Source organism: Aphelocoma coerulescens, chromosome 1 (genome assembly GCF_041296385.1).
Source record: "Aphelocoma coerulescens isolate FSJ_1873_10779 chromosome 1, UR_Acoe_1.0, whole genome shotgun sequence".
NCBI classification, from domain to species: Eukaryota; Metazoa; Chordata; class Aves; order Passeriformes; family Corvidae; genus Aphelocoma; species Aphelocoma coerulescens.
The window spans coordinates 39,336,369-39,352,387 of record NC_091013.1 but is presented as its reverse complement, the minus strand read 5'-3'; the positions used below and the strand labels follow the sequence as shown (position 1 = coordinate 39,352,387).

The following is a 16,019-nucleotide window of genomic DNA, read 5'->3' as shown; positions in this document are numbered from 1 at the left end:
TAAAGCCATATTAAGGAGAGGACATAAAACTAGACAAGAATAATACACATACAGGCTTTTATATTAATAATAAAACTTTAAAACCCCCCATGGTTGAATTAGAATTTCTGTCATTTAAAACTCTACAATGTTGTGACAAAACACATCTCAGAAACTTGGTAGCAGTAACAGGCAGTAGGATCCTACAGAACCGGACTATGCAGAACAGGCAACATATTATCCAGATGGAGAGTTCATGGCACCAGTGAAAGACTGGTGCTATATGTTACAGAAATTCTACAGTCAATGCAGTGAATAAGGTAAATGCATATACAAACAGCACAGAATCCACGTGCCTTGAAACTGTGTCCTGAAATGCAAGAAATATTCCACACATGTTTAAATGAGGATTATAAAGTAATTTCAAAATGCAAAATAGTATTCAAGGCCTAAAGACAAGAAGTAATAACATTGGGAAGCCTTTGTTTACCCTCATGTATGTTTAGAAAATGGCAGAAGAAAGACATTAACTTTTTACTCATAAGTAATTCCTTGCTGACTAATATAGCCAGAGAACACCTAAGTGAAAAGGTACTTCATGGTTTAGTACTGAGCAAGGTCTATCTCATGGCATAAATATCAAAAAAGCTATTATGTAACAGTGATAAAAATGCTCTTAAATTCAGATTTTACTTTACAAGTAGAAGGTCAAATCCATCTATCACACTGAATTTAAATTAAAAAATTAATTACTTAAAATCATAAAGCTTTTGAAAAGAAGTTTAAAGGAATGGACAATTGACAGAAACTGGGAAGGGGGGGTATATGGAGTAGCTTTAAATATCCTAAATATCCTGCACAGAATACATCCACCACCTACAGAAAAACTCCAAGAAGGTCAACAACACCAGCAATGTCAAATGGAGTGCAAAGAAGACTTGAAAGTAAATGGATTTGTTTCAGAAAAGAAAGCCATATGCTAAGCAAAGAATAGAGGAAAAAAAAAATCCCAACTTAAATTCTAGCTTTTTTTGTATAAAAATAATGGCAGATCATGAAGGACTTTGAGGGACTAATTTTAATGAAATAAAATCTAACAAGAAAGCTTTTAAGGACATAAACAAAGCAGGATGTCTAAAAGAGCAACAGACTATTAATTGAGTGTGTTCTGAAAAATAAAACCAAAACAAGAAATTAAAATAAACAGTGTTGGCCACAGACAAGGTCAAAGAAGGCCATAAACTGTGCCAAAGACTGATCTTCTTCAAAAAGGTCAGGAGAAAAGCTTTTGGAAGATAACTGACAAGGTCAATTTGTTACTCTCCAACACCTGATAGCACTCAAGACTTGTAAAGGATCTCGGATATAACAAGGCTGACATGCAGCAGTGGTAGATAATTTGTCACCTAAATAAACTCTGGAGTGAGAGGAAAGTGGCAAATGTGACAAACTTTAAAAAAGGGATTCAGGGTAGAGTATGAGAAGTGGGAACGTAATCAGTCTGACTTCATATGTAGGCAAATTGATAGAAATATGTAACAATGGAATCAGTAAATATGTGGAAAACATAATGGGAAAAATTAAAACAGCTGCTGCAAAAGAAAGTCATACTTCAAAATCTGCTAAGAGTGATGAATTCTAAAAAGAAAGTTAACACTTAATCACAAAAGGCAAAAGACATCAAAGAAATCCTCTCAGTTTCTTCTTAACTTTGGGGCAATAGTTTAGGGAGAGTGCAGAGAAGACAGGCCTAAATGAGAAGGAAGTCAGGATCATAGTTGATAGATTTCTTGTGCCTAAGTTTGGTATCATCTGCATAACTGATGTACCAAACGCCAGAGAAAAGGGCCCCATGGGAAGATGAGCAGGATCAATGTCATACCTGGAGACTAAGTAGTGTGTTAGGGTCAGTCTGGATTGCTGCAGAGGGTCAAGTTTATTGCACAGATAGATGGTGACTATGGGCTATAGTACAAACCCTTTTCACTTGAGCTATGACCGCAGACATAGATGAGAGGATGCAATGTGGCAGAGGGTGAGAGATGTACTGCAAATGAATAGAGCTGTAAGGATACACAGAATGATTCTGTTCTTAAACCAGCAGAATGGTGTCTTGGAAAAGCAGATTCTATCCTTATGTGTGCCTGTGCTGCTAAGTAAATCACTTAAATTAATCTTTCACACGTTCTATGTTTGTTCTACATACTTATGAGGGGTACCATAAAAAAGATAGAAAGGAGATTAATAGTTTTGTCTTTGTAGCAAAGCCTGAATACTGTGCAATAAATAATGCACAGGATCACACACTGTACAATGAATGGACTAGTGGTTTATTAAAATGAGCTCTATCTACTCTTTGCACTGAGGCCAGACTTTTGGAATTAATATTATGCAATGGTGTAATTAAAAACTAAATCATGATGTATATCCTTAACTAAATTTGCACTGGCATATTTAATTCTAAAGGTTTACTTTCTCTTAAATACATTTTTATTATAATCTCACTTAGACTCTCCTAGTAATTTGATGCATTTTTGCTTTTATTTATACTATTTAAATACATTTACTGAAGGAATATGAATACCAAGTGTTTACATATCATTTTATATTCTAGAGTACCTTGCAAATATTAACTAATTAGTCCTTTCCCAATAATGTGAAAGATAAGTAATAAAATTTTTCTTATCAAGTTCCAGGAAAGAAATTAAGTCATAATTAAGAAGAACACAGCTCAAAAGGGATTATTAGGTAGGTGTAATTTCTGGCACAAATATATTCTCCTTCCTGCCTAGAAAATAATTCAGTATTTCATCATCTGAAAATTCCCTAGGAGTTGAGCTTTACAGCCCATAAAGGCAGGGAAAAAAATATATCCCCAAGTATGGTGAGCATTACAATTTCATCATTTTCAACCAATCAATGTCTTTTACATTAACAGCTTGAATTACTTGACTCTTCCCTTGGAACACCATTCATCTTTTAATTACAGATGTCAAAAAATTTTCTGTGCAGCAATACAGATTTGTTTCCTTATAGAAATGGTCTTGATTAAAATATAACAATTACCCTACAATCCTGCTTCTTCTTAAACTCCATTTTTAAGTTGAGAATTCAAAATATCATTCAATTAAAAACTCTTTTTGCTTTATCTTCTGAGATAAGACAACCAATATTTCAGCACAGTAGAGCACAGTCACCATCACCACTGAGCCTGTGATACCATTGCATTTACCCCTCAGGAAACCTTTTCTGTTCTAGACACTAAATCAGTTGTACATTCATTCCAGTAATCTCATATCACTAAACTCCAGGAACTGACCCCTTACCTCCTTTCCCCTTAGGCATTTTTAAAATATGCAACACTTTGTATAACATTCGTTTGCATAAAATACCAGAAGGGAATGCATTCAATATAACTGAGTAATAGTCTTTGAAGAGACACCACTGTTCAAGAGAACATTTCAAAAACATAAGTACAAGTGAACTAGCGTCAGCCACCTTGGACATTTTCATGCATCAGAATGGTGTATAATATGAATTATAATGCATGTAGAATCCATATACCATTATGCTATGTCCAATGGCAAAGTGCTCTGCTCTGGTTAAATGCCCTCCTGGGTCATGGAAACAGTCTGTCATTGGCATGGTACCTAGAAGGTCTGGTGGCTGGGCAGCAGTTTTATTCTGGCCCAGTACTACTCTCATGTAGTTATGCTGCTGCAGTCTCGAAGCTATGAAGTTAAAAGATTGTTTTTAAAATTGTATTTATGTCTTTTAGTTAAGTGTACTCTATTGCTACCATAGAGACAGAATTCCTAACAAGATTTCAGACTGAAATGTGGCAAGCATCGCTAGTGGTGGCCTTTCGTTACTGCTTTTTGTTCACCACTTCCAAAGCGGGTGGCTGAAGCACAAAGCCTTGCTGCTGCCATTTAATAAGCAAAGGTGTAGACTTTTAAAGTGCTTTATGAATCAAAGACGCTACGTTTCACAGAAAAGCCACTGGATTTCATGCCTTAAGCTCTTCAGTCTGGAAAATTGATTTGTGCCCCTAACTCATGCAGACACTATGAAAAATTTCCTGTAAGATTATCAGTATGATATGACATTGCTTACCATACATCTGAGCCCTTTTCATTTCAGATCATTTTACCTCTTGAGACTGGTAAAGAGAAAAATGAATGCCCTTGATTTGGCCTACTCGGTTTGCATACTCAAGAGTGTCCCAAAATCATCTCTAAGATCTCTCACTTATGTAAACTGATCAACTGAAATCCAGTATTTGTGTTTCATTGTCACAGAGAATACTTGTCCTTTTAATTTATTTCAAGTTTGTAATACATGCAGATATTTAATACTGCAACAGCAAAAGCAGTATTAATTTCTGCATTGAATTCTATAAAGACAAATTAAAAGTACATAATATTGTTATGTAGAACTTCAATGTAAAATATCTCAGCTGTCTGTCCTTATTTTTCAAGGACTGAAAGAACATAATTCAAAAACAAGAACAAAAGCAACAAACGATGGCTATAAGCCAAATATTACAGAAGAAGTTCCCACGTATTAGCTCATGCTATTTCATGCATGAAATAGGGGAATACTTATGACTTTGCTATATATTTATTTAAAAGCTATGGATACCTTCCTCTCTGGAGGTATGTGCACAGGGTCAGAAAGCCCAACGTGAACTCTCAGATTTGTTTTTATATGATTGGCATTTGGGGTTTAAAGCATGAGAGAATGGCTTCTTGGTCTTCAAATGAGGAGAATCAATCAAGCAAATTAACTCCTCCAAGCATCTTTAGCCCTCCCCTAACACATTGACTAGAGTGTGCTCTACTGCTTCCTGACTGTGGACCCTCTCCTGGTACCCTCCCCTGCAGTGGAGCTGTGCTGTGCTCACAAACCATGGGCAGAGATATTTTTCACTAGTTTAAAAGCAAAAAGATGGCCTAGCTGTGATTTAATTTTTTTTTAAATTACAAGAGTATCTAATTTGACTGTAATTGAATACTAAATCAAATTTCTACATCTCTTTTATGATACCTTAATATTCCCTTAAGGTTGTGCAATAGTAAACTATCTAACAAAATACTGCTATTCACTTCCACATGTACTATTTTGTTCATTGTGATGAAGAGTTTCCCATCTTTCGCCACAAAAAATACCAGTAAAGTAAAATGCCTTATTGAAAATACTTTCAAGCACAATAAAAATATGTTCTTACTTGTTTAAGTTTCTTTAGATCTTCATCAAGTTCCAAGTTGTCCAAAATAACAGCAACAAACAAGCTGAGTAGAATCTACAAAACAATTGTAAATGATTTGTTAAAGTTTATCTTATTTTTCTTAAGAAGTACTGTTAAATAACATGGAAAAATGATGGCCCTGATGATGTAAACACGATTCTTGATTTCACATCTGTTTAACTAATATCACCTGCTACTACATATCTGCTAGCCATTTTGCAAGTAGTAAATTGTTTTTTATCTTACCATGCAATTAGTATGAGTTTAAAAATGCTCAACTCTAGGTTTGATGATCAATGCATTATATATGTTTAACAATATACTCATTAAAACGTACTACACATGAAGAGAAAATTAAATTAATCATAAATAACAACAACAATAATAATAATAATAGAAAAATAAATGCAAAGCAAAATCCCAAAATATCTTGTAAAGCTAAGGTGGTTTTCAATTAAGGTGTGACTTTTTAGCCACCTGACAGTCATTTACTTTATGAACTTCCTTTATGCTCAGAGTGCCTCTGTGAAAAGTAGCTAACTCCACTTTGGAAGAAAAGTAAGCTGTTTCATTATTTGCATGCATCACATGCATAGGAAACTCATGTCACAGGACAGGAAAATTATGTACCTCCATTTACTCTACATTAAATATTGTTTAGATCTGTTTCTAGGAGGAAGAATCCCAGGGAGAGAAAAAAAAGTGTGTATCAGTATCAGATTATTACATTTTCCTTGTGTACAGATACTGACCAGAGGCCAAAGAAGCTGAAAATGTGACTGACATAGCTGAGAAGCAGACAGAATTAGGAGAGTATGGTAGGCGACAGAGGATATATCAGCATACATAATCAGAAAACTTCTATATTAAGGCAGTAAATATGTATATTTACATAAGTCAACAGCTCTCAGCAACTGCCAAGGTTTTAGTCTCTGAAGTTTGATGCAAATATCCTCAAACACACTGAGCTTCTACAGGCAAGCACCAATTTCTGATATACCAGAGAGGTACCAGAAGGTATCCTAACTTTTTTTAAGAGAGGTACAGGCATAGAATTTTTCTGTGGTCTTGGACCACTGAGTGACAACCACAGCAAACATATCCTTCCACCACTACTTTTAAATGAAGTCTAAGTTTACCTGTCATACTGGAAATTTATTCCCCATCTATGTAGAAAATGAAATTTAAGTGGCTTCATATACCAGAGAAGGAGTTTGGAACTCAAACTGTATCTGAGTTGAGTGTGTGGACCTTATTCCAAGGCAGGATTTTCTTTCCCTCCATGAACTATAAAGGTACAGAAGACATAGGAAGGACTCTGGCCCATAACTTTCAAAAGAGTCAGAGTTATGAAAAAACAATGTTCTTTTAACAGGAAGCTGGCTTTAGCAATATTTAGAATTTCCTGCACTTATTCAAAGTGACAAATTGTATGTGCCACATAAACAATAGAACATATAATTTTCAGTGATCCAACTATTACGAACAGTGGAAGCAAAGACAGCATTCAGAACAGCAACGCAAGACAGAATTCTGATAAAATACATAATCCCTGGCACAATGTAGAGGCCCAGAGAAACTGACTTTAGTTTCAGGATGGACTGTGGTGGTGCACCCCCTCATGCCACTCAAGCGACACTGTGATCTGAGAAATGCTCATTAGGCCTCGGCCGTAATGAACTTGGACTAAGCCCCTCTTGAGCTTATCAGAAACACTGTTCCCTAAACAGGGAACTAACAGGTGTCTAACGCACACCTGATGTTTAGTGAACAGCCTGGGAAAAATATTTTTCTTGACTGCAAAACAGCCCAAGAGGAGTAATATTTCTATTGTTGAACCTTCAAAGAAAGTTAGTGACTCAAGTTGTGGCCAGGATGGAAAATTACTGTGACTAAAGCCCACTCTATAATGATCCTATAAACAGTGGTCGAAAGTGAGATCCTTTTGAGCACTCAATTCCCAGAACAAGATGTATGTCTCAAACACTTGGATGGCTGTGGAGCCAGCCAAAGACTTTTAGTAATGACAGGCAAAAACTGTTGGTAATAATCAAGAACTATAGGTATTAAATGCCACAGGAAAGAACAAGGTTTAGATGGAGAATGGGGGTGAGGCAGAGATAGGGCAGCACTTTTCCACCAGCTGAAACACAACACAGTACAGTGCAAGCGCAAGGATGACTTGACATGGATATGGGCACGGCATGGGCATGGGCATGGACTGTAGGGTGGGACTGACACCACCACAGACCCCCAAAGCCCTCTAACCCATTTCCAGAAGGCCTGAACATACTGTGCATGATAATTAATTAGCATAAAAAGAGAGAAACCTGTCCATTAAAATGTTCCCCCCCAAGCCCAGGCAGCACCCTCCAGTACCCTGGACATACATCCCACTGGCCGTACCGACACAGCTGGATTTACACTTACTAGCTGGATAATCACCCCCAGGATTCTGGACATTTCATGAGCCAGATGGATGCTGCTGGATCGATGCCGAATCCAGGCTCAGCATTCCCCCAGCTGGATTAATGCTGGAAACAGGACTAGTGATCTCTTTTTCTCTCTCTTCTTCTGTCTCTCTTTCTTTCTTTAATTCATCCATACCTCTTTAATCTCTCTCTTCCCTTTCACCTTACCTCTTTATGCAAAATCCACCACATTGTGCTTATATAGTAGGTCATATACTACAGTCAACTACTAATTTCCATGCCAAGTGGAACTTTCTGATTGATTGTGGACCCTCTGACTTTTGTCATTCCTTTTGACCAACAAGCATTAAGGAATCTTAGGTACCTCCTTCATCTTAAGGGTGGGTTGTCACACACAAACTACTTTGATCCCTAGTTGCTAATGAACAGTTTTGCTATAATTCTGTCAAGATTTTACAGTATGGTGTTTTCCTTCTTCGGATATCCTGTTCATTCTATGAAACTCCAGTACACACTGCTCAAAGCATACCAGTTAAAGAAGTTCAGTTCCACACTAAAAAGACATACAGTACTCATTAAAATATATCACCCCTTATGGTCTTGCTGATTCATGCACTGATATGTATCCTGACAAGACTTTCATTAACTCCCTTTTTGATTTTTTCCAACAAGAACCAAAGTACCACAAAAGAAAAGTTAAATGCAAACTTGTTATTTGTTAACTTCCTCTGCCACCATCTCAACTAATGACAGTCCTTGTTTCCAAGAGAGGGAGTCTTTTTTGAGCTTTAGTTTTCTTTTGCCCTCTAATGTGAAACCTATTAATTTCTTTCCAAGTCTCTACAGTCTGCTATGCCAAATGCCTGCAATTATCATTCTCAATTCTAATTGTCCCCCCTCTTCCGGTTGATGAAAGTAATTTCTTCATTTGATTTTTGTTATTCACTGATGGCTGTTTATTCTTAGAATGCTTCTTTTTGGTTTTAGTATCAGCCCAACCATTTTCATGCTCCCTAACCAGTTCCATGTTATTTTCTTTCAAATTTCTTTTGCCTACAGACAATTGTGTCCTACACAGTTTTCCCTTCCAAGGTCTGAGGAAGATCTTAGAACTGAAACTAACAATTTCGTAAGCCCAGATAATTCTGCAAAGTTATCTTTGCAGGGTTTCTCCATTCATGTGGAATTTGCATAGGTGAATGAGAAGAAAAGTGTACCCTTATGGAGCAAAGCAAGAACTGTGCATTTAAATGCAAATTCCCTGCCAAAGGACTGAGGATGGTGTACTGAAAAGTGACTTCGCTCCTAGCAAAATCAGTGCTTTCAGTAAACAAATAGGAAGTCCCAGATGACTCTTTCAAAATAGAAAACATAAAGTAGAATACTAAAATTGTTTTTACAGCTAAATTATTTCTCAACTAAGATATGAATTTTTAGCAGATAGGTCACTTGACACAATTTTACTTCATGGAATTGCTTAATACTCATCTAAGAAGTAAAAATGGATTCCTGATTAGAAAATGTTCTTGATGAAGAATTAAAAAAACATCAATAAGATTCTCTTACAATACAAGTAACTGCTTTCAAATCCATGACCAAAATCTCACTTCCCTTTTGCTTTATAACCCCAATTCCCATGGAGTTTTAAAGACCACTACAGCATGAAAAGTTGTACTTTCTGACCCTTGTGAGCAAATTACATGTCCTATGTATCTTCTGATACATACATTTCTTTGGCTTATACTTTAATGTGATTAAGCAGCTCTAAGAGCATGAAATGCACTTTATTGCCATTTATAAAGTGGTCAAGTATTCAATCCATATGAAGGAATCCATTACACCCACAATTGTTGTCCAATTATTCAGTCTTTAGAAGTGAAATACACTGTGAAGTAAAAGAAGTAGATACAAGCTGGTGGAGATAGTATAAATACAGTTAATACCTTACGTAAGCAGACATCTGAGCAAAGAAAGAAAATGGAATGAAGAAAGTGAAAATAAGAGTAAGGGCATCAAAACCTGCAGTGAATGGAAAACACAAAATGAGCAATAGTAGGAGTGAATTAAGGGTGCATAAAATGGTTATTTTCCTGATTGTGGTATTTTCTCTGTGTTGGTATTCAAATGAAGTACCAAGCCATTCTTGATATAGGATAACCAAAGAGATGTTTTCCTTCCTATTTTCTCTATAAAAGAAGGTAATAATTCCATTTGAAATGAATACAGAAAGAAACATTGGCTTTTGTTTTTTTAATATAATCCACATTTCTGTTTACATGCAGGAACTGCTGTATTAATTCTCATCATTTATTGATTGATATACTATATCATATATAGTATATCACATATAGTATATCACATTTCCATGCATTGATTTTGTATCAGGCAACAGGACAGTAGGGATGACTAGTTAATAGTTTGTATCTTAAGGTTTTACACTTCTCACTTTAATTGCTGTTGCAAAGAGAATGCAATGAAAGCTGAGGAGACCAGTTCTACATGATAAATAAAATCACTTAACTCTGAATGCATTAGAGCTGCGAAGGTACAAGACAGATAACAATTATATTGGATCTAAGAAGAACAACACCTCACAGCAGAACAAAGGCCACCACCTCATGTCACATGGCCGAAGGGTAAATTTATTCTAGCACATCCACAAACTAAAAAAGCCATCTATGCTAAAAATGAGCATCACAATTAGTTTTAACTAGCTGAGAATAATAAGAAATACAAGAGCATGTGAATAATTCAAAATTAAATGAAGCACAGTACATTTGCGAGTGAAAACTTACCAGAGTAGCAAAGAGATGATACAGTATAAAATATATAGCAACTACTGGTGCCCACATATGTCCTACAGCATTCAGTGTCTGATCCATGACATCCACCCATCCTTCCTGTGTGAGAATCTGAAACATTGACATGAATGCCTGCAAGAAAGAGAATTGCAAACATATTAACAAATTATACTAATATGGTTTTATTGACACATTCCTAAAACTAATTTTACAGAGCAGAACACCTGTTTTGGTTTGCTTTTTTAAACCTTAACAAATGTGTTTTACTATTAAAGCCAAGTGAAAGGCTATTCATGAGCTAAAGGAGAAATAAATAGCTTGGTCTTTGACAGAACTGTAAACTGCAATTTGTAACATAGTCCAAGTTTCATTAGCCCATACAAAGAACTTTTTGGTTTTCTTCAGGGCTGAAAAAATAGGCTAAATAACCTGAGCATCAGGGATCACTGTTTTGAATGTTATGTTGTATTGTGATTTTTTGATTATGCTTTTTCTTCCATGTTCCCTCTCTACAAATATACCTATAATAAAGCGTTACAATTAAATGTGACCATAAATTATGTTATCTTGATAGCACAAGTGTTTTAGGCACTCCACAGACGAGAATAACCAACACACAGCAAGGTCTCTTGATTCAGCCAATCAGACTTTTTCCTCTATGTTTTGTAAATAACATTTTTTGTGGAACTTCTCCTGTAACATTTTCAAATTCCTTGAGACCAGGTATACATGTCAAAAATATAGGAAATAATGGGAATGTTTCAAACAACTTTATTTAGCCATAGGAACATATGACAGCAGATAAGCCTAGAACCCAGATACCTTTGAAATCCCAGCTGGAGCCTGCAGCACCAACTAGAATTGAACTCAATGTGAGCAATGCGTAACTGCAAGATGTACATCCTATACAGACACTGAGGAATGCACACTGCCTAGGAAACAGAAATTTGACTATGGTATCAATGAGGCCAAACTATTGTATAAGTTTCTTTTGCTTTTGCCTGACATCCAAAGCATTCTCTTCCCAGACAGTGAGGATCAAAGTTGGTATCTTACTGAAGTTTATGCATAACAAAAAAGGGCTAGAAACTGAAGACATCAATAGTGCAGCTTACAGCTAATAAGATTCCTAGAATTCAAGATGTTAACACAGTTCCAAGGATATATTAGATCTGTGCTCAGTGTGCCCAGAAGCAGCAGATTAACGCATTAATGCAATGGCACACAGAGAAGAGGATTCTTCTTGTCAAACCCGTGAGAAAACAGTATCTAGACAGCCCTTCACATCAATTTACCCTAAGCTAAAACCTGTGCTGGAAAAGCTGAAAACACGTAGCTATACAAACTTATGTGCTTGGGAAACAATGAAATGGGTCTAATTCATTTTTAAAGCTGCTGGCAAAAACAACTGGTGGGAGACTTCAAGTTTCTATTATTATTATAAACCACAGGAAAATACTTTGCTTGGGGCTCTTTATCAAGTTTATAGAGTTTTTCAAACAACAAAAAAAAATATTTCTCTTAGCAGTTTCTTCCAATGCAAACAGAATCATTAAGATTATACCCTCACTCCTAAGGGAGTCCACTCCAGGTTGTGACTTCTCACCTGCAGTGAAAGCAAATCTACTCTAGAAGAAGACTGTCCATGTTCATGTATACAGCACTTGGTTTCAGCCCCATGTGAGATCCCTATGGCTAACAATCATTAATATGTGGTGACAAGAAGCTGGTTTGAATTATCTGAAATAATAAGGAGGATGTGGCATGACTTGCTATATGCTATTTCTGTATCATGAAATCAAGCGTATACCAAGGGCTATCTGCCTAACATTTCAAAGGAGGGCCTGCAAGTACAAAGCATGCTAGGATGGTGTAACAGGACTGGGTAAGGCAGGGACAATCTAATCTGGTGCATCTTGTTACACAGGCACTGCATAAAAGACACTGCCTTTTTGGAGTGCCCAGTTGGAGAGAACAATTTCCATGCCTGTACCCAGGGCTTGCCTTGGAGAAAGTTTGCTGGAAGCAGGAAGGAAGTTGACTAAACAGTATCAAAAGACCACTGATACTGCCTGTCCATTCTTCCATTGACCACAGAGAAGGATTCTAGCAGTAAATCTTTTTCTCCTTTGTTGATTTAAAGAATACATATTTTAAAGTGCAAAGATTGAATCATGTTGCTGCTAGGTTATGTTTGGAGGAAGAACTATGAATTTTTACTCTGTTATGGGGCTCACAAACATGTAGCTGCTGAGGGTTTTATAATTAATTTGTCTGCTGACTCACAAAAAAGCCCCTCACCAAAGTCCGACTTGGTTTTTTATGGCTGCTGTGTTCTGGGGCACTCTGAAGCAGACAGAAGCCCAAACACTTTGCTAGGTTAAGACCAAGAATTTTGAGAGTTATTTTTACTGTTGCTTTTCAGATTTAACTCACACTAATCAAATTTCCAGAGATGCTTAAACCTACAAGTCCAAATTACTCACAAGAAGTGAAGCTAAGGTGAACATGGAGCAGATCAAGGCATCCAAATGAGTAATCACACACATTCAGACAGAAGTTAAACATCAGACTTTTATTTCTACACCAGAAACATCTTGACCAAATGTAAAGTCCCAGCCTTTTTTTTTGAACACACAGGTCCTACAGAGGACAAAGACTAGCATGAACTAGAAGCAGCAGAGAAAAATGTTAGCAACTACTTTTCTGCAAATTCTTTAGGGTGGTTAAAGTCTTTGGTATGTCATGTATTTGAAGAGGCCAAGCACGAGGGCTGAAATTTGCACAGTGCCCTCTGCCTTATGTTTCTGCCAGTCATCTTGGCCTTAACCAGCACATTGCCAACCAGCAGCCAGATCCTCCCTTCATATGAGTGCCCCCTCCCAGCCATGTGCACAGACTCTGTGCAAAATTACACACCCTTATTACTAATTTCTTTTCCTTATAAAAAAATCATTTGCTCTCCATGCAAGACATGCAGAGAAAGAAACATTTGGGATGTTTATCTATGAGAGGTCTTTTGTAGACAGCTGAGCAGGCATGAAACAAGCTGAAATTCAGCCTCCTTTGCATCTGCCAGTGGTGCTTTAGGGTGAAGAAGACAAGGACCCCATCAATGCTCAGCACTGCTTCTTGGTCTCAGGTTCCCTCTGTAATGGGGAGCTTAAGCTAAACCAGGCAGCTGTCATTTGCCTGCACTCAGAGCATCCCTGGAGCCAGTGGCCATTGCACCTGGCTGGTGTGGCACTCCTTGCTGAAGCATAAGGTGGGCACTACATTAAGTAATACATCCCACTGCTAGTTTTAAAAACACCTGAGGGACTGGATAACTTAACTAGCACAGTATCCTTTCTTCTGAACCACACTTAATTGTCACAGCTTACTGCTTTTAAAAAATACATATTTTACTTAATTCTTCAAGGTATAAAAATACCTTCAATACTATGTTGTGGACTCCTCATTAATACAAGGACTAGATTAATGTGGAGAAGAAATTCTTCTAACGTCAAAAAATCCAATCTTCCATCCAAACCAGTTGTCCATAAAGCATATAGTTTTATAAAATGGCCTTTCAATATAATTTAACCATTTCATTATAACATTAAAGTCCAGTACAACACAAAACATTAGTTTTAAGTAAATAAAGCAGCGCACAATGAATATGTGCTTTGCACCAAGCAATCTTCTTTAGAGCAAGTTATTTTAAGCTGAAAGGTGTACCTCCCACTGTTTATTTTAAAATTAATTTGAAATGCAACCAGCTGACAGAATCAACATCTGTGAAGACGAGACTTAGAAATTTATGCAAATGGTGATTTTCTGAATTAATCTGTGTTATAGAAAAGACTGTCAATGTCTTTGAGTATTTATGCCCTGTTACTTAATGAGCTGTTTTGATGATGGAAGTCAAACTACCTTTTTATTTATAGCGTAAGATTGGCAAAGGTTTGGTAGAATATATGAGCCAAAGTGCCAGTTCTGACATTTTGTCCAACTGTTACAGGGGTGGTGTCACACAAATTATTACTTAGAATTATAATGTACTTGTCTTGTAACTGGTGCTTGTCCACAAAATTTTAGGGACCAAATTCCACTGGCCTAATTCATAGAAGTAGTTCTACAATCATTGGAATTACTTCTTCAAATTAAGTTAAGGGGGTTTAGGACATTGCTGTAACATCCTTGCAAACTGTTCTACCAGCATAAACTTGTGTTTTCCTTCTGACACAGTCATGAGGGCTCAGTGATGCCCGGAGAGTAACCGTCCTGTAAAAATGTGGCAGTGATACTGAGATTTTAACTTCATCAGAGAATTAAGACTGCATTGTTCATCTTTTCTTAATGTGTGTTACTTAGATTGAACTAGTATTTCACATAATGAACTTTCTCCAAGCTCAAGGGTAGGAGCAGAGACTTGGTTTTGTGAAAACTCGGGGATTATTGTTACTGCGATCAGTTGGGCCTGGCTTTCATCTCGTATTGACCCATTTAAAAGAAGAGCAGAATTCCCAACTTTGTAACTTGAGACACAGAGCAGTCAGCACACGGCCCCAAACTCCAAATGAAACCAGGGCATGGAAGTCAGAGACACTAACAATGTGTTTTGTTCTCCATACAATGAATTTTCTTAGCGGCCACCTTATACCTATGCCTTTGAAATGTTTCCCCCTCCCATTTGTTCTTCAGGGGGCCCTTGTCCTTCCTCATGGTTCAATATGTGCAGCTGAAGAAGATGTGCAAAAATAAGAGATGGCAGATCGGTTAAAACAGTAAAGCAAACATCTATATTTTTATACTTAGTATTAGAGAGAAAGCCAGTCCATTTGGCACGTTGTAATGGCCAAAAGAAGGGTGAAATTAGTAGCTATGGCAACAGTGAGCTTGTGCCTATTGATTTTCATCAGGAAACCATGTGAAAACATGCAATTTAGAGGCATTAGCAAAAGGAGGAGGTCTATTTGTTCCAAAACCCATACTGTGCCTTCTTATAAAGCACTTAGTTTCAAAATTATTTTAGGTTTTGTCTGTTTCAGTGTAGAAAGCACTTTAATATACAAACTCAAAATTTAGCCTCTAGTGTCACCATTTTTGTCATCATGCTTGTCATCTCTGTACTTGCAACTGAAAAAAACTCACAGTAACAGTCCTGGCTATTTAAGGTCTGCTCTTCTTTGAGGGTAAGCTCTTAATAATTTATCTTAGCAAATTCTGGTATTGCAGACTTCATATCATCTGTTATATATTCTGTCTTTAGTTATGTTTTGAAAATAATTATAATTGTTTTATTGCAAACTGATTCAGTGATCTTTCTTCAGGGCAGAAAATGTGAGAACTCCCCAGACTTTGCTAGGAGGACACACTCCTTTAGAGGGATACCACTATTTCACACCATCAATCACAATTTCGAGTACAAAATTTTTGCTGAAGTTTAACCTCTTAAGAGATGCTGCACTATAAAACTGCAAAAAGAAACCACACACTGTAAATTTTACACTTCTGAAACAAATATAACAAGGTGAATATGAATACAAATAAAAAAATAAATAATGAGAGACT

At 36.7% G+C, this 16,019-nt stretch overlaps 1 protein-coding gene across 2 annotated transcripts in view; it reads right to left on the bottom strand.

Moving 5' to 3' along the window:
- The window catches only part of NALCN (sodium leak channel, non-selective), a 229,631-nt gene that overhangs the window by 82,352 nt on the left and 131,260 nt on the right, over positions 1-16,019 (bottom strand). For both annotated transcript variants that reach the window (XM_069007795.1, XM_069007806.1), the window contains exons 13-14: positions 10,458-10,595; positions 5,210-5,284 (exon numbers count right to left, since the gene is read on the bottom strand). In XM_069007795.1, the coding sequence (XP_068863896.1) occupies positions 5,210-5,284; positions 10,458-10,595 (213 nt within the window). The remainder of the gene's footprint in view (positions 1-5,209; positions 5,285-10,457; positions 10,596-16,019) is intronic.